This window comes from Delphinapterus leucas, chromosome 19 (genome assembly GCF_059928025.1).
Source record: "Delphinapterus leucas isolate spDelLeu-1000000601 "Yukka" chromosome 19, BTC_Dleu_Yukka2, whole genome shotgun sequence".
Lineage (NCBI taxonomy): Eukaryota > Metazoa > Chordata > Mammalia > Artiodactyla > Monodontidae > Delphinapterus > Delphinapterus leucas.
Genome location: NC_143147.1, coordinates 51,709,949 through 51,729,675, shown reverse-complemented (window position 1 = coordinate 51,729,675; position 19,727 = coordinate 51,709,949). Strand labels below are relative to the sequence as shown.

The 19,727-nt window shown below is 40.1% G+C and overlaps 1 protein-coding gene across 9 annotated transcripts in view; it reads left to right on the top strand.

The window, feature by feature from the left end:
• Positions 1 to 19,727, top strand: part of BRCA1 (BRCA1 DNA repair associated) — a 72,070-nt gene that overhangs the window by 13,657 nt on the left and 38,686 nt on the right. For 3 of the 9 annotated variants that reach the window (XM_022557767.2, XM_022557766.3, XM_022557763.3), the window contains 8 exons: positions 3,661 to 3,738; positions 4,695 to 4,783; positions 5,808 to 5,947; positions 7,822 to 7,927; positions 8,871 to 8,916; positions 11,212 to 11,288; positions 12,420 to 15,836; positions 16,249 to 16,337. In XM_022557767.2, the coding sequence (XP_022413475.2) occupies positions 3,668 to 3,738; positions 4,695 to 4,783; positions 5,808 to 5,947; positions 7,822 to 7,927; positions 8,871 to 8,916; positions 11,212 to 11,288; positions 12,420 to 15,836; positions 16,249 to 16,337 (4,035 nt within the window). In that variant the 5' untranslated portion in view covers positions 3,661 to 3,667. The remainder of the gene's footprint in view (positions 1 to 3,660; positions 3,739 to 4,694; positions 4,784 to 5,807; positions 5,948 to 7,821; positions 7,928 to 8,870; positions 8,917 to 11,211; positions 11,289 to 12,419; positions 15,837 to 16,248; positions 16,338 to 19,727) is intronic. The other 6 variants (XM_022557770.3, XM_022557768.3, XM_089899976.1 and 3 more) reach the window with 3 other exon arrangements.

Sequence of the window (19,727 nt, the reverse complement as noted above, 5' to 3'; positions counted from 1 at the left end):
AAATGTATTGCCTTTCCTTAACCATTGGGCTTTAGAAACCCAAGAATCCCAAAACTTTTCTTAGACCTTTTCACTAAGAACCTTATGTAGAACTTGTATATGTGTTTTCATTTAATTAGTGCATCACATAGATTACCCAGGGCTCTAAAACAGTTTAATAAATTCTTCTGAGCCCTGAAAAACATGCCACTGTTCTGTTGATCTGTCAATATTTTCCTTAGCTCAATCTTTTCAAGTCACGTACAAGTTCATTTTCTCTTTTGAGTTTAGTTAATAGCCTTTATGAGTCTGTTCTTTTTCTACCATAAAGAAAGATTGGAACTCATAATATCTTGGTTGATTTCTACGTATCTGGTTCTCCTGTGTTACTTATATAATTATTGTACAGGCTGCAACATCTATAGCTTGGCTTATCACGCAATATCTTAGCTGCTGTATTCTGCAGTACTACGTTTAGGGAATTACCTCCCTACCTCTACTCTGAATTGTTGAATTGTACTATTTGCCAGTGTGATGCATTGATGCCTCCTAGAGCCATTATGGTAGAGTGCAGGTAGTATTTGCATCTTCTCAAGGAGTGGTAGCCTCTATTTTGTGGCTCTTTATGGACTTTATGGGACTTCTCTGGGTCCAGTGGTTAGGACTCTGTGCTCCCAATGCAGGGGGCCCAGGTTCGATCCCTGGTCGGGGAACTAGATCCCGCATGCCTCCCGCATGCCGCAACTAAAGATACCACATGCCGCAACAGAGGTCCCGCACATGGCAACAAAGATCCCCCATGCCACAACTAAGACCCAGCACCGCCAAATAAATAAATAAATGTTTAAATGGGCTTTATATACAGAGCAGGTAGCTTTTTGATACCCCTGTCCCCTAAACTATAGAATTGTTGTCAAGTGCAATGTGGTAGTTCAAGCAACTATATAAGTGAAGAAGGACCCCTGGGTCTCCTTGACCAAACCTACCTACAATTACTTTCTCTGGTGGAAAAACCATGGGCTTTGCTACAGTTCAATTCTAGATCCAATATCACCTTTACCAGTTACTTGATTACTTTATGATCTGGGACAAGTCTCTACTGTAAAATGAAGGTAATACTTCAGGGTTGTGTAGACAGAGGGAGCAATGCATGTTAAAGGACCTGGCCAGTAAAAAGTGCTCTCTAAGTGTCTGCTGGCTAACCATTCCCACTGCCTTTTCAGCTCCCTAAATCTTCTTTCCTGGCTGTCTTCAATGTCGGTATCTTCTCTACTCCCTTCCCCAGTCAACTCCCTTGCCATAATATTATGTCCTTTATAATAGCAGGGATTTTGTTTTCCTTTTCCACTGAATTTCTTGCATCTAGAACAATATTGGACATGTAGTAAATATTGGTTGTATCAGTGTGAATCACTGCTTTTAATAATCATCACCACAGCTATTTCTGCTCTCTTCCCTTTTTTCCATTCTACCTCTCTTTTGAGTCTTCTTTTGTCTTCTTCCTAAGGGAACGTTGATTTTCATGGACACCACCAGCCAATGGGAGCAGTATTTTCCTTTCTTAAGGAAGCTGACTCAGGACTTCCCTGGTGGTTCAGTGGGTAAAACTCCGTGCTTCCAATGCAGGGGGCCCGGGTTCGATCCCTGGTTGAGGAACTAGAATCCCTCATGCATTCCAGAACTAAGGGTCCGCATGCCACAACTAAGAGTCAGCATGCTGCAGCTAAGAAGCCCGCATGCTGCAGCTAAGAAGCCCGCATGCTGCAGCTAAGACCCGGTGCAGCCTAAATAAATAAATGTTAAAATATTTATTAAAAAAAAAAGGAAGCTGACTCTGAACATGTTGCATATGATCTTCAAGTCTTCTTAGCCATATTCAGTGTCTGAGACAAACAACAAAATTGTTCTTTATCCAAAGCCATTCTAAAACCCTGAATGAGCCTCCTTCATTCCTTAGATGTCTAGTGAGCAGTGTGGTTATGCCAGATACTCTGTTGGGCATTGTGAATATAAAAAGGAGCATGTTTTCTTCCAGCCTTGAGGGGTTTTGTTTTTTATTTTATTTTATTTTATTTTATGTATTTATTTATGGCTGCGTTGGGTCTTCGTTGCTGTGCGTGGGCTTTCTCTAGTTGTGGTGAGCGGGGGGGCTACTCTTCGTTGCGGCGCATGGGCTTCTCATTGCGGTGGCTTCTCGTTGCGGAGCATGGGCTCTAGGCGCACGGGCTTCAGTAGTTGTGGCATGTGGGCTCAGTAGTTGTGGCGCACGGGCTTAGTTGCTCTGTGGCATGTGGGATCTTCCTGGACCAGGGCTCAAACCTGTGTCCCCTGTATCAGCAGGTGGATTCTCAACCACTGTGCCACCAGGGAAGTCCTGTGTACAAATTTTATGTGGACTTATGTTTTCATTTCTCCTGGAAAAAAACCTAGGAGTAGAATTGCAGAGTCTTATGGTAACTCTTTGTTTAACATCTTGAGGAACTGCCAAACAGTTTTCCGAAGTGACTGCGTTGTTTTATATTTCCACCAGCAATGAATGAGGATTTCAGTTGCTCCACGTCTTCGCCAGTACTTATTATTATCTGTCTTTTTAATTAGGGCCATCATAGTGGGCATAAAGTGGCATCTCATTGTGGCTTTGATTTCCTTTTTCCTAATGACTAATGATATTGAGCATCTTTTCATGTGCTTATTGACCATTTGTATATCTCCTTTGGAAAATATAGTTCTTCATATCCTTTGCCCATTTTTTAATTGGGTTATTTCTTTTTTTATTGAATTTTAAGAGTTCTTCATATATTCTGGATACAAGTCCCTGATCAGATATATGACTAGCAGATATTTTCTCTCATTCTGTGGATTGTCCCTTCACTTTCTTCATAGTATTATTTGTAGCACCAAAGTTTTTAAGTTTGATGTAGTCTAGTGTACCCATTTTTTCTTTGGTTGCTTGTGTTTTTGCCATTTATTTATTTATGAAATCATTGCTTAACCCATGGTCACAGACATTTATAGTTTTAGTTCTTACATTTAGTTCTGTGATCCATTTTGAGTTAATTTTTCTGTATTGTGTGAGGTAGGAGTCTATCTTCATTTTTTTGCATGTGGATATCTAGCTATCCCAGCACTATTTGTTGATAAGATTATTCCTTTTCCATTTAATTGTCTTGGTGCTATTGTTGAAAATCAACAATAGCATAGATGTATGTTTGTACTCTCATTCTATTCCATTTATGTATATGTTTATCCTTATGCTAGTATCATGCTGTCTTGATTACTGTAACTTTTGTATTGAGGTGCTGAGTTTTTAAACTAATTATAATCATTTTACTTGAACCACTTACCATTTATGTCTGATTATGCAGCATGAAATAATTATGAGTGTATCATTAAATATGCCATATTAACTTTTAATAAGTTTTATTTGATCATAATAGTAAGCCATATGCATGTAAGTTCAGTTTTCATATATCTTTGCTTATATAGTTTGTTTTCTGATTTTACAGCATCCAAAAACAATTAAAGAAGGCCATTGGTTGTAATTCACCTGCCATTACCTTTAAAATGACTCTTAAGGGCAGTTGTGAGATTATCTTTTCATGGCTATTTGCTTTTTGAATATTCTCTCTGCAAAAAAAAAATGTAACTTGAGTTGTTCTTTTCATTCTTTAAAATTTATAGATTTTGTATGCTGAAACTTCTCAACCAGAAGAAAGGGCCTTCACAGTGTCCTTTGTGTAAGAATGATATAACCAGAAGGTATATAATTTGGGTAGTTGGGAGGTTGGAAGTGACAACAACAGGGAAAAGTAGAAATTCCTTAATAACATAGCTGGTATTCCTATCAAACCACTCATCAGTAGAAAAATATATAAAAAAGGGTGTTTAGCTGACAGGGTAAATTATTTCTAAAGTCATTTTTCTGAAAATTTTACAGTACATCTGCCTTATACAGGTACTAGCAATTCATTGCCTTTTTCTAATCCTTCTATATGATGCAAGAACTTGCAGTCTTATCTAATATAGGACTGTACCACCCTGCCCCCATTGTCCTGATCCTGCTTTTATTTTTCTTCCTTGCATATATTTCTACTTATTTACACAAACACATATGCAATGCATTTATATATTGTGTGTCCCTCTGGCCAGGATGTAAGTTCTATTAGGGCACTGGCTTTGTCTCAGTCAACACTGTTTTTCCAATGTTTGACACATAGTAGTCACTCAGATATGTAAATGAATAAATAAATTATATTGTCCTACAACTGTCCTAAACCAAAATCTCTCTTTGGACATTGTTATCTATCTGTGATTTTGAAATAATGTAATTATCATTTGGCAGAAATCCCTGAGAGCTAGAAGTGGCACTTTGGGTGGATGGGATTCAGATGTTAAGAATAATAAGTTCTCTCTGCAGTGGATTTATATCTACTGTGGATTCAAAGTACTATTATTTTAGATAATTATAGGCTTTTGGTAAGTTTGAATGGCCAAAAAAAATTATAAAAACAATCAATATGCTATGTGGTTTATTCTGCTGTCAGTGATGTTTTGATTAGTGTAATGTCACTAATAGCTCTGTTCTTTCCATATAGTTTTTTTTTTAACTGTTGCTACTTCTTTTTTTATTTGTTCACATGTCTTTCCTTATTTTAGTGTCCTTAAAAAGTTGGTAATCTTTTGCTAAGTGTGTCTTTCAAACAATTTACTTTCAGAAGCCTGCAAGAAAGTACAAGATTTAGTCAGCTTGTTGAAGAGCTATTGAAGATCATTCATGCTTTTGAGCTTGACACAGGATTGCAGAGTAAGTGTTGCATAACCCCAGGGGCCAATGCTCAAGTGGCCATCTATTAAAATGGAAGTTTGTGGAATTATTTTATTTGAATAGGTGGTAAGACCTTTTGGTCTAGGTTAACTTTAGCTCTTTATCTGTAATCTTTTTTTTTTTTTTTCCTCCGGTACGTGGGCCTCTCACTGCTGTGGCCTCTCCCGTTGCAGAGCACAGGCTCCGGACGTGCAGGCTCAGCGGCCATGGCTCACGGGCCCAGCCGCTCCGCGGCATGTGGGATCTTCCCAGACCGGGGCACGAACCCGTGTCCCCTGCATTAGCAGGCAGACTCTCAACCACTGCGGCACCAGGGAAGCCCCTGTAATCTATTTTTTAAATCATTCCCACTGGTCTCACACCTTATTTTATCCATCCTAAGATGCACATTTTTTATTTGCACATCTCCAAAATTGGGAGCAGTTTACCATTAATGGTGTGTCATTGTTTAATTTAGTGTTTTCTTTCTTAGTGGTGCAGAAAATAATGGTGCATTTTATATCACTGGTATTTTAGTTTCAGTGAAATATGGTATTAATAGGCAAATTTGTTAGTATTAAGGTAGGAAAAAAAGGAGTAGAAATAACTTTGGTCTATGTGTTCGTTTCCTAGGAGTAGAACTTCTGAAGTTCATTTTTTAAAAAAGTATAGGCAACCTTTAATGCATTGGTTTTTTTTTTTTGTTTTTTTGCGGTACGCGGGCCTCTCACTGTTGTGGCCTCTCCCGTTACGGAGCACAGGCTCCGGACGCGCAGGCTCAGCGGCCATGGCTCACGGGCTCAGCCGCTCCGTGGCATGTGGGATCCTCCCGGACCGGGGCACGAACCCATGTCCCCTGCATCGGCAGGCGGACTCTCAACCACTGCGCCACCAGGGGAGCCCTAATGCATTGTTTTAATATTGTACAACAAAGAGCATACAGAGGCTTTCTCTTGGTTCTTTGCTTACAATTAATACGTTTTTTTCTAACTGCAAAAATAATGTTTTCCTTTGTAATTCACAGTTGCAAACAGTTATAACTTTTCAAAAAAGGAAAATAACTCTCCTGAGCATCTAAAGGAGGAAGTTTCTATCATTCAAAGTATGGGCTACCGAAACCGGACCAAAAGACTTCAACAGAGTGAACCTGAAAATCCTACCTTGGTAAGGCCATTTTTGTGTATTCCGATAACATCTCTTTATTGAGCACTGTGAGTTGGTGAGTGTGCTAGATGCTTATGGATTTACATAAAAAGTCAGTAAACAAGGGAAGATGGTAAGTTAAGTGGCCAAACAAGAGTTAGAGGAGACGAGAGAAGGTCCCCGGTTTTAGTGCTTTGTTCATTCTGATGAACATATTTTTCTTCATATCTGTCTAAGATAGACACAAGGACACTGATGGTCAGCTTGCTAGTTTTTAAAATAACCATCTTATGGCAGTTCTCCAGGGACAAGGAAATATCTTCTGTTTTATTTCCTCTGAAAAGTTGCCTGGAAAAAAAAAAAATCGGTTTTTAACATTTGAAAATTGCTTCAAGTTAACAGTGTAATTGTCAAAGAAAATGCAGAGATTTGCGCTGTTGTTATTCATATGTGAATGAATAATGAAGATCTTAAAAATAATAGTTCTCTGGTTTCCCTGGTGGCGCAGTGGGTATGAGTCTGTCAATGTAGGGAACATGGGTTCGAGCCCTGGTCTGGGAAGATCCCACGTGCTGTGGAGCAACTAAGCCAGTGAGCCACAACTACTGAGCCTGCACTCTAGAGCCCGCGAGCCTAGAGCCTGTGCTTCGCAACAGGAGGAGCCACCGCAATGAGGAGCCAGCGCACCACAGCGAAGAGTGGCCCCCGCTCACTACAACTAGAGAAAGCCCACGCGCAGCAAAGACCCAATGCAGCCAAAAATAAATTAATTAATTAATTAAAAAAAAAAAAGTTCTCATAGTACCAGCATTCACTTTTCGGTAGATGTTGAAGGGCTTAAAAAGAAGAAGGAAAGCTTCAACAGAGTAAGGTCCCGTTTCTAAATATTCTCTCCTGTACTGAATATTCTTAGGCTTGCTGGGTTTTCTTTTTTTTTTTTTGCGGTACGCGGGCCTCTCACTGTTGTGGCCTCACCCGTTGCGGAGCACAGGCTCCGGACGCGCAGGCTCAGCGGCCATGTCTTACGGGCCCAGCCACTCCACGGCATGTGGGATCTTCCCGGACCAGGGCACAAACCTGTGTCACCTGCATCGGCAGGCAGACTCTCAACCACTGCGCCACCAGGGAAGCCCATTGCTGGGTTTTCTTTATTTTCATTTATCCTTTTTAAAAATTTACTTTGGGGCTTCCCTGGTGGTGTGGTGGTTAAGAACCCACCTGCCAATGCAGGGGACACGGGTTTGAGCTCTGGTCCGGGAAGATCCCACATGCCACGGAGTAACTAAGCCGGTGCACCACAACTACTGAGCCTGCTCTCCAGAGCCTGTGAGCCACAACTACTGAGCCCGTGTGCCACAACTACTGAGCCTGCGCTCTAGAGCCTGTGAGCCACAACTACTGAGCCCACATGCCACAACTACTGAAGCCCCCGCACCTAGAGCCCGTGCTCCGCAACAGGAGAAGCCACCACAATGAGAAGCCTACACACGCAACGAAGAGTAGCCCATGTAGCCCCCGCTCACTGCAGCTAGAGAAAGCCCGAGCGCAGCAACGAAGACCCAATGCAGCCAAAACTAACTAAATAAATAAATAAGAAAGAAAGACAAAAACAAAATCAAAAAGAAAAAAAGTGCTTTCCTTATCTTTAAAAATATTACACAGATAATACATATTTATTTTAGAAAAATTTAGAACAACAGAGAGGGGAAAAGTATTCAAAGCACACAAAACTCATACATTCTGGTGTGTAGTCTGCGAAATGTTTTTTCTGAGGTGTCATAAGTGTTAGCTAATTGATAATGGTCTATTTGTTTTGTCCATGGCTTTGAGTTTCTGTTAAGAAAAAAAAAGCACAGAACTGGCCAACAATTTGTTGATCATCCTTTACTGCTTAGCAGGAAACCAGTCTTAGTGTCCAGCTCTCTAACCTTGGAATTGTGAGATCTCTGAGGACAGAGCAGCAGATACAACCTCAAAATAAGTCCGTCTACATTGAATTGGGTAAGAGTCTCAGATTTTGTAAGTTTAGAATAATAGTTGCTGGATTCCTTGTCTAGGAGTTTTACCAAAAACCGTGGTCACAATTTATACAGTGGCAGGGAGCTCTGGGAAGTGAAAATAAAATAATTTTACTAGCCTTATGATGTGTTATAAATAATGTAAAAGATGCAGGTCTCACCTTGAAGAACCTTCCTTTGTAAAGAGAGCAAAAGAAAGGATGTCTGGTTATAAGTATGTGTAAATATACTTTGGAAATATGGAGAGTAGGGCTAAGAAAGAATGTGATGAGTGGGCTACAGCATTTGGAGGGATCTAAGATAACTTGTACTAGACTAGAAAGACTTAAGAACAGCTGAGCTCAGTTCAAGCAGGTCTCTCTATGTCTTATCGTTTAGAATATATTTATAATTGGAAAGAACGGCCCTCCTTTGAGCTCCCAAGCACTAATGTTTGACATAGCACTTGTCATATTCTTTCAAAATTTCTTGTGTCTTTTCCCCTTTTAAGATCATAAGTTCCTAGACAACAGGTATTGCCTCATAAAAATAATCAAAATAATTATAATAGAGAATATTTAGGAGCACCTACTGTAGTGCACGCACTGGTGTGTTTTACTTGTGTAACTCATTTAAGATGCATGACAAACCTGAGATGATTACTACTATTATACTTATTTTACAGATGAGGGAATTAAGGCACAGAGAGGTTAAGAAATTTTTCCAAGGTTGTAAAGCTAGTAAGTGAAAGTCATGATTCAAACCTGTGCTTATGACCACTTCTCTGTATTGCCTGACATGTATCATTGTGTCTGCCATGTAGTGGGTGCTCAGTAAATATTTCTTGAAGATATGTTTTGCAACAAGTGTATTTTTTGAGTTTAACCCTTTCAATAAAAATCCTTTTATTGATTTGTTATTTGGGGGTATTTGGGGAATTTTTTTAGGATCTGATTCTTCTGAAGATACAGTTAATAAGGCCAGTTATTTCAGGTGAGTCAAAGAGAGCCTTTTTCTATGAAGCTGGCATTTTTGTATCTAGTTAATATTAAGGATTGATATTTCTTTAGGTTAGAATCATGGCATTGGAATAGACCTTAAAGACCATCTACTTTAATCTCCTCATTTTATAGCTGAGAAAATATCCTTTTTTAAAATATTTATTTATTTATTTATTTGTTTTTGGTTGCATTGGTTCTTTGTTGCTGCGCACGGACTTTCTCTAGTTGCTGCGAGCGGGGGCTACTCTTCAGTGCAGTGCGCGGGCTTCAGTAGTTGTGGCATACGGGTTCAGTAGTTGTGGCTCGCGGGCTCTAGAGCACAGGCTCAACAGTTGTGGCACACGGGCTTAGCTGCTCAGTGGCATGTGGGATCTTCCCAGACCAGGGCTCGAACCCGTGTCCCCTGCATTGGCAGGCGGATTCTTTTTTTTTTTTTTTAACATCTTTATTGGGGTATAATTGCTTTACAATGGTGTGTTAGTTTCTGCTTTATAACAAAGTGAATCAGTTATACATATACATATGTTCCCATATCTCTTTCCTCTTGCGTCTCCCTCCCTCCCACCCTCCCTATCCCACCCCTCCAGGCAGTCGCAAAGCACCGAGCTGATCTCCCTGTGCTATGCAGCTGCTTCCCACTAGCTATCTACCTTACGTTTGGTAGTGTATATATGTCCATGCCTCTCTCTCGCTTTGTCACAGCTTACCCTTCCCTCTCCCCATATCCTCAAGTCCATTCTCTAGTAGGTCTGTGTCTTTATTCCTGTCTTACCCCTAGGTTCTTCATGACATTTTTTTTTTCTTAAATTCCATATATATGTGTTAGCATATGGTATTTGTCTTTCTCTTTCTGACTTACTTCACTCTGTATGACAGACTCTAGGTCTATCCACCTCGTTACAAGTAGCTCAATTTCGTTTCTTTTTATGGCTGAGTAATATTCCATTGTATATATGTGCCACATCTTCTTTATCCATTCATCCAATGATGGGCACTTAGGTTGTTTCCATCTCTGGGCTATTGTAAATAGAGCTGCAATGAACATTTTGGTACATGACTCTTTTTGAAATATGGTTTTCTCAGGGTATATGCCCAGTAGTGGGATTGCTGGGTCATATGGTAGTTCTATTTGTAGTTTTTTAAGGAACCGCCATACTGTTCTCCATAGTGGCTGTACCAATTCACATTCCCACCAGCAGTGTACGAGTGTTCCCTTTTCTCCACACCCTCTCCAGCATTTGTTTCTAGATTTTTTGATGATGGCCATTCTGACTGGCGAGAGATGATATCTCATTGTAGTTTTGATTTTCATTTCTCTAATGATTAATGATGTTGAGCATTCTTTCATGTGTTTGTTGGCAGTTTGTATATCTTCTTTGGAGAAATGTCTATTTAGGTCTTCGGCAGGTGGATTCTTAACCATTGCGCCACCAGGGAAGTCCAGAAAATATCCTTTTTGCTTCGTTGGTTGGTTTCTTAGCAAAGAGTTTGAAAGAGTTTAAAGTAATAGTAGAACTATGCACAGACTTGCTTCCAGCAGATGGTTGTGCCCTAGCTTAGTTCCTCGTGTATGATAGTGTTGACTCAGTGATAATTGTGGCTGTTGAAAACATTAGAGTACTCAGTTTTCAATTCTTTCCTTCCTCTGTTCCTTAATTCCATCTGTAACTCAAACTTTGTCTACATAAATTAAACCATAATCTACAAGCAGCCCCAACTGGGTTGTCAAATTGCTTTCGTTAGGAATTATTGCTTGACCCTAAGATCTGTGATGGTGTCATTGCCAATCAGATTTTGTTTGCAAATGACTTTTTCCTGATCTCTCAATTGGGAGAAAATGGTTTTTAGCCTGAAAAGAAGCACAGAAGGCAGTGCTGCAAAGTGGTGTGCTTTTGCATTCTATTGGAATGTCTGTTCCATCCCAGTGCTCCCTTTGTTTAGATAACTTTGTACTTGTATTCTCATTAAGATGTATTTTAAGTTTTGTTGGTTTTCTCTTTACTGTCTTTTAGCTATTATTTGGCCATCATTTAAATTTTAGTTCTCATTTGTATGTCCATAAAGCAATGTTCTATACTACTGCTGTGATTTTTGTGACTGTATGTTCTCAGTCTTTGACCGTTTCATTTTGACTAGAAGTTACCAAAGCACAGATTTCAAAAAATGAATCAAATTGATAACCCTTATTGCAACCCTACCTAGAGGAGCTAAAATACTTGATCATGTGACAACTATTTGCGCATATAAACTACTGTTTCTCACTAAGGCTTCTGTCTTTTCCCTATAGTGTAGAAGACCATGAATTGTTAGAAATCACCCCTCAAGGAGCCAAGGCTGAAGCCAGTTTGAATCGTGCAAAAAACGGTAATGGCAAGTCTTCCAACTTAACAGGCACTAAAGAAAGAATAGGTAGATGCGGTACTGTAATAGATTATTCTGAAGAACCATTTGGGACGTTTATAATTCACAACATTTCTTGGCAGAGTTAGAATATCGTTCTTTCTCAGGTGTCATGGTACAGCCTGACAATGACACTAGACTGATATGGTTATAATAGTACCCTATGTAATTGGTTGTTGCCTTTAATTTTTTTATTTTTTTTTTGCGGTACGCGGGCCTCTCACTGTTGTGGCCTCTCTCGTTGTGGAGCACAGGCTCCGGACGCGCAGGCTCAGCGGCCATGGCTCACAGGCCCAGCCGCTCCGCGGCATGTGGGATCTTCCCGGACTGGGGCATGAACCCGTGTCCCCTGCATCGGCAGGCGGACCCTCAACCACTGCGCCACCAGGGAAGCCCTGCCTTTACTTTTAACTGCGGTGTTTTTATTTCATACTTTGCATACTGGTATTTAGATAGAGGGAGTATGAGTCTGAAGATAGAACAGAAGCACTATATGTCTGATGCCCAAACTGTGCATTTTTTTTTTGATTGAAGTAGAGTTGATTTACAATATTGTGTTAATTTCTGCTGTACAGCAAAATGATTCAGTTTTACACATATATACATGTTTTGTAATATTATTTTGCATTATCGTTTATCACAGGATATTGAATATAGTTCCCTGTGCTATACAGTAGGATCGTATTATTTATCCACTCTATATATACTAGTTTGCATCTGCTAACCCCAAACTCCCCCTTCATCTCTCCCCCACCTTCCCTCCCCCTTAGCAACCACATGTCTGTTCTCCATGTCTGTGAGTCTCAAACTGTGCTTTTAATTCACTGTTAGAGTTTAGTGAAATAGGAGGTATGGTTTATCAGTAGGGAGAATTCTGAAATTAAAACTCTAATTATTTTGAGTGGAAATAATGAGAGTCTAGATACATAGGAATTGAGCAGAAGAGTATGAGCTACATCTTCAGTACACTTGATAGTTGAGGTTTCTCTAAGAATAGCCAGTTCCTTCATTCCCCCTCAACCAAGTTGTATTAAGTACCTATTTTTTTCATAATAATTCAGTTTTTAAGCACCTTGTTTGCTTGTTTTTTTCCAGCTGCTTGTGAGTTTTCTGAGAAGGACATAACAAAGGCTGAACATCATCAGTTCAGTAACAAAGATTTGACCACCACTGAGAAGCATGAAACTGAGAAGCATCCAGAAAAGTATCAGGGTATTTTTGTTTCAAACTTGCATGTGGAGCCATGTGGCACAGATACTCATGCCAGCTCATTACAGCATGAAAACAGCAGTTTATTACTCACTAAAGACAGAATGAATGTAGAAAAGGCTGAATTCTGTAATAAAAGCAAACAGCTTGTCTTAGGAAAGAGCCAACAGAGCAGATGGGCTGAAAGTAAGGACACATGTAATGATAGGCAGACTCCCAGTACAGAGAAAAAGGTAGTTCTGAATGCTGATCCCCTATATGGGAGAAAAGAACTGAATAAGCAGAAACCTGCGTCCTCTGACAGTCCTAGAGATTCCCAAGAGTTTCCTTGGATAACACTGAATAGTAGCATACAGAAAGTTAATGAATGGTTTTCCAGAAGTGATGAAATGTTAACTTCTTACGACTCACGTGATGGGGGATTTGAATCAAACACTGAAGTAGCTCGTGCAGTGGAAGTTCCAAAGGAAGTTGATGGATATTTGGGTTCTTCAGAGAAAATAGACTTAATGGCCAGTGATCCTCACGGTGCTTTAATACGTGAAAGAGTCCACGCCAAACCAGTAGAGAGTAATATTGAAGATAAAATATTTGGGAAAACCTATCAGAGGAAGGCAAGCCTCCCTAACTTGAGCCGCATAGCTGAAGATCTAATTATAGGAGCATCTACTGTAGAACCTCAGATAACACAAGAGCGCCCCCTCACAAAAAAACTAAAGCGTAAAAGGAGAAGTACATCAGGCCTTCATCCTGAGGATTTTATCAAGAAAGTCGATTTGGCAGTTCTTCCAAAGACTCCAGAAAACATAATTGAGGGAACTGACCAAACAGAGCAGAATGGTCATGGGATGAATATTACTAGTAATGGTCATGAGACTGAAATGAAAGGTGGTTATGTTCAGAAAGAGAAAAATGCTAACCGAACAGAATCATTGGAAAAAGAATCTGCTTTCAGAACTAAGGCTGAACCTATAAGCAGCAGTATAAGCAATATGGAACTAGAATTGAATATCCATAGTTCAAAAGCACCTAAAAATAGGCTGAGGAGGAAGTCCTCTACCAGGAACATTCATGCACTTGAACTAGTAGTCAGTAGAAACCCAAGCCCACCTAATCATACTGAACTACAAATTGATAGTTGTTCTAGCAGTGAAGAGATGAAGAAAAAACATTCCAGCCAAATGCCAGTCAGGCACGGCAAAAAGCTTCAATTCATGGGAGATAAAGAACCTACAACTGGAGCCAAGAAGAGTGACAAGCCACACGAACAAATAACTAAGAGACTTGCCAGTGACACTTACCCAGAACTAAATTTGACAAACATACCTGTTTTTTTTACTCACTGTTCCAGTTCTAATAAACTTCAAGAGTTTGTTAATCCTAGCCTTCAAAGAGAGGAGAGCCTAGGAACAATTCAAGTGTCGAATAATACCAAAGACCCCAAAGATCTGACATTAAGTGGAGGAAAAGGTTTGCAAATTGAAAGATGTGTAGAGAGTACCAATATTTCCTTGGTACCTGATACTGATTATGGCACTCAGGATAGTATTTCATTACTGGAAGCTGACACCCTAGGGAAGGCAAAGACAGCACCAAATCAACATGTGAGTCTGTGTGCAGCAATTGAAAGCCCCAAGGAACTTATCCCTGGTTGTTCTAAAGATATTAGAAACGACACAGAGGACTTTCAGGATCCACTGGGACATGACGTTAACCACATTCAGAAGGCGAGCATAGAAATGGAAGAGAGTGAACTTGATACACAGTATTTGCAGAATATGTTCAAGGTTTCAAAGCGTCAGACGTTTGCTCTGTTTTCAAATCCAGAAAATCCAGAAAAGGAATGTGCAACAGTCTGTGCCCACTCTGGGTCCTTAAGGGAACAAAGTCCAAGAGTCCCTCTTGAATGCAGACAAAAAGAAGAAAATCAGGGAAAGAGTGAGTCTAAAATCAAGCATGTGCGGGCAATTAATACAACTGTGGACTTCCCTGTCGCTGGTCAAAAAGATAAGAAGCCGAGCGATCATGCCAAACGTAGCCCAGAAAGAGTAACTAGGCTTTGTCAGTCATCACAGTTCAGAGGCAACAAAACTGAGCTCATTATTGCAAATAAACATGGGATTTCACACAGCCCATATCTTATACCATCACTTTCTCCCATCAGGTCATCTATTAAAACTATGTGTAAGAAAAACCTGTCAGAGGAAAAGTTTGAGGAACCTGTAATGTCACCTGAAAGAGCAGTGGAAAACGAGAGCATCGTTCAAAGTACAGTGCGCACAATTAGCCAAAATAACAGTCGAGAAAGCACTTTTAAAGAAGTCAGCTCAAGCAGTATTAATGAAGTAGGTTCCAGTACTAATGAAGTAGGCTCTAGTATTAATGAAGTAGGTTCCAGTGGTGAAAACATTCAAGCAAAACTAGATAGAAACAGAGGACCTAAATTAAGTGCTTTGCTCAGATTAGGTCTTATGCAACCCGAAGTCTATAAGCAAAGTCTTCCTGTAAGTAACTGTCAACTTCCTGAAATAAAAAGGCAAGGAGAAAATGAAGGCACACTTCAGGCTGTTAATGAAGATTTCTCCCCATGTCTAAATTCAGATAACCTAGAACAACCTATGGGAAGAAGCCACGCTTCTCAGGTTTGTTCTGAGACACCTGATGAGTTGTTAAATGATGACAAAATAAAGGAAAGTAGCAACTTTGCTGAAAGTGACATTAAGGAAAGATCTGCTGTTTTTAGCAAAAGTGTCCAAAAAGGAGAATTCAGAAGGAGCCCTGGCCCTTTAGCCCATCATACATCTTTGGTTCAGGGTCACGAAAGAGGGGCTGAGTCCTCAGAAGAGAATGTTTCTAGTGAGGATGAAGAGCTTCCCTGCTTCCAACACTTATTTGGTAAAGTAACCAATACACTGTCTCCATCTACCAGACGTAATGCTGTTGCCACGGAGGGTCTATCTAAGGAAACAGAGGAGAATCTAATATCATTGAAGAATAGTTTAAATGACTGCAGTGACCACGTAACATCGGCAAAGGCATCCCAGGAACATCACCTTCATGAGGAAGCGAGATGTTCTGATAGCTTATTTTCTTCACGGTGCAGTGCAGTGGAAGACTTGACCGCTAATACAAACACCCAGGATCCTTTCTTGATGTTTGATCCTCTTTCCAAACAAGTGGGGCATCAGTCTGAAAACCAGGAAGTTCTGAGTGGCAAGGAATTGGTTTCAGATGATGATGAAAGGGAAGCTGGCTGGGAAGAGGATAATCGCCAAGACGAGCAGAGTGTGGATTCAGACTTAGGTATTGGAACCAGGTTTTTGTGTTTGCCCCCGTCTATTTTATAGAAATGAACTAAATGTTTATGCCTTTGGGGGAGCACATTTTACGAGTTTCCAAGTACAATGAAAGTAACTGCTTCTTAAACTTTAAACATGTTCCTCCCAAGGTGCTTTTCCTCAAAAGTCCTTTACTCAGCTAGAACATCTTTTCTATTTGAATGAGATTTAATGCCCTAATTATTGGTGGACTTGCTTCTGGTTTTCATCCTTACGACTCCTAAGAGGAAATCCGGTGTCCCTAAACAAAGAGTGTAAACATTTTGTGTGACATGAAAGTGAAGTTTGTCCTGTCAGTGAGAAGAAACGGGTACTGCAAGTTGGAGTATCGGCTGTCTGTTTTTACATCTGAATCTCTATTTTTATTATCATTTAAGGTGAAGCAGCATCCGAGTATGAGAGTGAAACAAGCCTCTCTGAAGACTGTTTGGGGCTGTCCTCTCAGAGCGATATCTTAACCACTCAGGTAAAAGCACATGGGGATGTGTGTGTGGTGTTCTCAGTGCTATGCATCCCGCATTCTTACATTTGCTTATATCACCTCTTAGAATTAATGGTATAACAGTTGTGTGTGGGACCTTGTCTCCTCCAATTGGATTGTAAGCACCGAGATGGAACACATTACCTCCTATTTCATACACACACATACACACATGTACGTACCAACATGCTCACTGCAGAACACTAAACACTGAATTTAATGAATAAGCGAAACCTTCAAAACCCATTTGCCCTATAGCAAAAACATATATGAAAGCACAAAAACATATATGAAAGGGGTGTGTTTCTTCTCAGTACCAAATTGACACCTACAGAGTTCTCTTCCTGTTAGACACTGTCTAGCCTTTCACTGTTTGGTGGATACTTCTTTTTGTTTTTTCTTTTTAAATCGTATAGTTATTTGTTCTTCAGTGCCTGTAAGTCATCTTTTTTCTTTAAAAAGTACACAATGTTACTTCTTGCTCCTAGTGGTCAATATCCAATATTTTGGTGACTTGTGAGGGGGGTAACAGCTTTGTCATATCTACAACATTTGGTAACATGAATATTTCAGTACTCCAGGCAGAATAGTCTCCTAGAAAAAGCATTCTCTACCACAGCATCTAAAAATTAACATTAGATTCCTCACAGAACCTGGCTCTGTCTCCTAATTTTTATGTTGTAGGAGTGGCACCAGAATTTTCTAAGTTCTCACATTCAAAACTTCAGGCTCATTCAGCTTTTTTTTCTCCCTTCCTTCCTTCCTTCCTCCCTTCCTTCCTTCCGTTGCGCCAGGTCTTTAGTTGTGCCATGTGGGATTTTTTAGTTGCAGCATGCGGGATCTAGTTCCCTGACCAGGGATCGAACCCGGGCCCCCTGCATTGGGAGCGCAGAGTCTTAACCACTGGACCACCAGGGAAGACCCTCAACTTATTTTTTTAGAATATGGACACAGTGGTTGCTGGTGGTAATGGTGAGAGTTCTGTACCTGGCTGTGTTACTCTAGGCAATTTACTTATCATCTCTGAACTATAGTATGTACATTCTTAAAATGGAGATACCTGGACCACCTTGAATCATCCTGCCATGACTTCTTTTTCTCACCTAAACCTTAAATACACCTTCAGCTGCTAGCAAAAAGTGACATTTTTTTCTGAACTTCCTGAAATTCCAGATTAGATAAAACTGAGAAAAACCGATAGTCTTATAATATTGTATATGTGCATCATAAAAAACTTAGAAAATACAGATAAATAAAAATCATCCCTGACAGTCCAGCGGTTAAGACTCCGTGCTTCCACTGCAGGGGCACAGGTTCCATCCCTGTTGGGGAACTAAGATCCCACATGCCGCAGAGCAACTAAGCCTGAGCGCCGCTACTACTGAGCTTGCGCACCACAGCTAGAGAGCCCACTTGCCACAATGAAAGATCCTGCATGCCCCAACTAAGACCCAACACAACCAAAACTTAAAAAAAAAAAAAAAGAGAGAGATTGGTTTGGTAAATATTAACATTTATCTCCGGTATGATATACAAAAGATAGGTAATAGTTGTTGCCTTCAGGTGGGGAAATAGATGATTGGGAGAAAGAGAAGGAGGAAGCCTTACTTTTCTCTGAATATCCTTTTGTGCCTTGAATTTTATACCATGAACTTGTATTAATTATTTTTAAAATTAAATTCTATGCATTAAAAATCATTACTATTAACTTATTGGTATATATTCTTTCTTCTTCCTATTGTACACAGGGGTGTGTGTGTGTGTGTGTGTATACCTTATCTTTAAAAAACATTCAGATGGTACTCTACATACTTACATTGTTTTTACTATGTCACTAAATTTTCTTCAATGAATTTATTTTTAACTACTATATAGTATTCTTTCCTTGTGTACACCATGATTTATTCAACCTATTGCTGAATATGAGGGTTTCAGGGCAAGAGACACAGTTTGCTATCATGTACGGCACTGTATTATTATCTTAAAAAAAATTTATTTATTTGGTTGCACCAGGTCTTAGTTGCAGCAGGCGGGCTCCTTAGTTGCAGCTTGCCGGCTCCTTAGTTGCAGCACACGGGCTCCTTAGTTGTGGCGTGCGAACTCTTATTTGTGGCATGCATGTGGGATCTAGTTCCCTGACCAGGGATCGAACCCAGGCCCCCTGCATTGGAAGTGCAGAGTCTTATCCACTGCGCCACTAGGGAAGTCCCTGTAGTATTATCTTGATAACTAAATATTTGCCCACATCCCCAATGACTTCCTTAGTATAAATTTCTAGGACTGGAATTTTTCTGTTTGATACATGTTATTAAATTGTCCTTTAGAAAGACTGAACCAAGCTGTGCTCTTCCAGCCCCTGTGGTACTTGGTAGCTCCCATTTTCCTATACCTTTGCCAACAGTGGGTAGTATCCAGTTCTAAAATTCTGAGTCTTGGCATTGCTATGAGGACTATAGATAGAGGGCTTGTCTTCTACTGCCTGTTTTCAACACAGAGCAAATCCCTTCATGACTGAAGCCTGCTGGAGTCAGGAAGAAACCTCTGAGACCACTGCCTGTTCTGTGCCTGAATTGTCACCTGTATTCTCCACTTCTGCAGGATTGCCATGGTGACTAAATTAATGAAAAGATTTTGGAGTCATTTTCTTTTTTTTTCTTTTTTGGCTGTGCTGCACAGCTTGCAGGATCTTAGTTCCCCAGCCAGGGATCGAACCTGTGCCTCCTGCAGCGGAAGTGCAGAGTCCTAACCACTAGACCGCCAGGGAATTCCCTAGGAGGCCTTTTCTCTGTTTGCAATTACTATGATCCTTTCTCAGTGAGGATTTGGGGCTCTGTCAACGTGACTTTCACCTTTTTATCCCTTGTGTTTTAGAGTTGTAGTGTTCGGTTTCTGATTCCATCTGCCTTAGCCATATTGTATGATATTTGACATTCAATATACTACCTCCTTGTTTTCTGTATTTCTGATCTTGTTCCCAGAGATGTATGTCTATTTGTTCAAGATTCATTTTATAACCTGTTTTTATCAAGCATCTACCCAAAACAGAGCCAAAGTCAGATTTCAGGGCTAACTTAAATCTAGAGTAGCTCCAACAAGCAGAATGATTGAAGTGGGATCTTTTCCCAAGGTCTGTTTACACAGAACTGGGGAGACATATATAGGAGATAAATCCTAATTTGGTATCATTAGTATCTGTGCTTTATCAAAGACTGATTAACTATATTTATTCATTAATTCATTTCTGCATTAAACATTTACTAGATGCTTACTGCCTGCTGGGTGTTAGGGATACAGAAATGATTAAGGAAGGATTCCATCCATCTGGGAGGAACATTCCACTTCGGTATACTAATGCACTAGCAGTATAAATGAAGC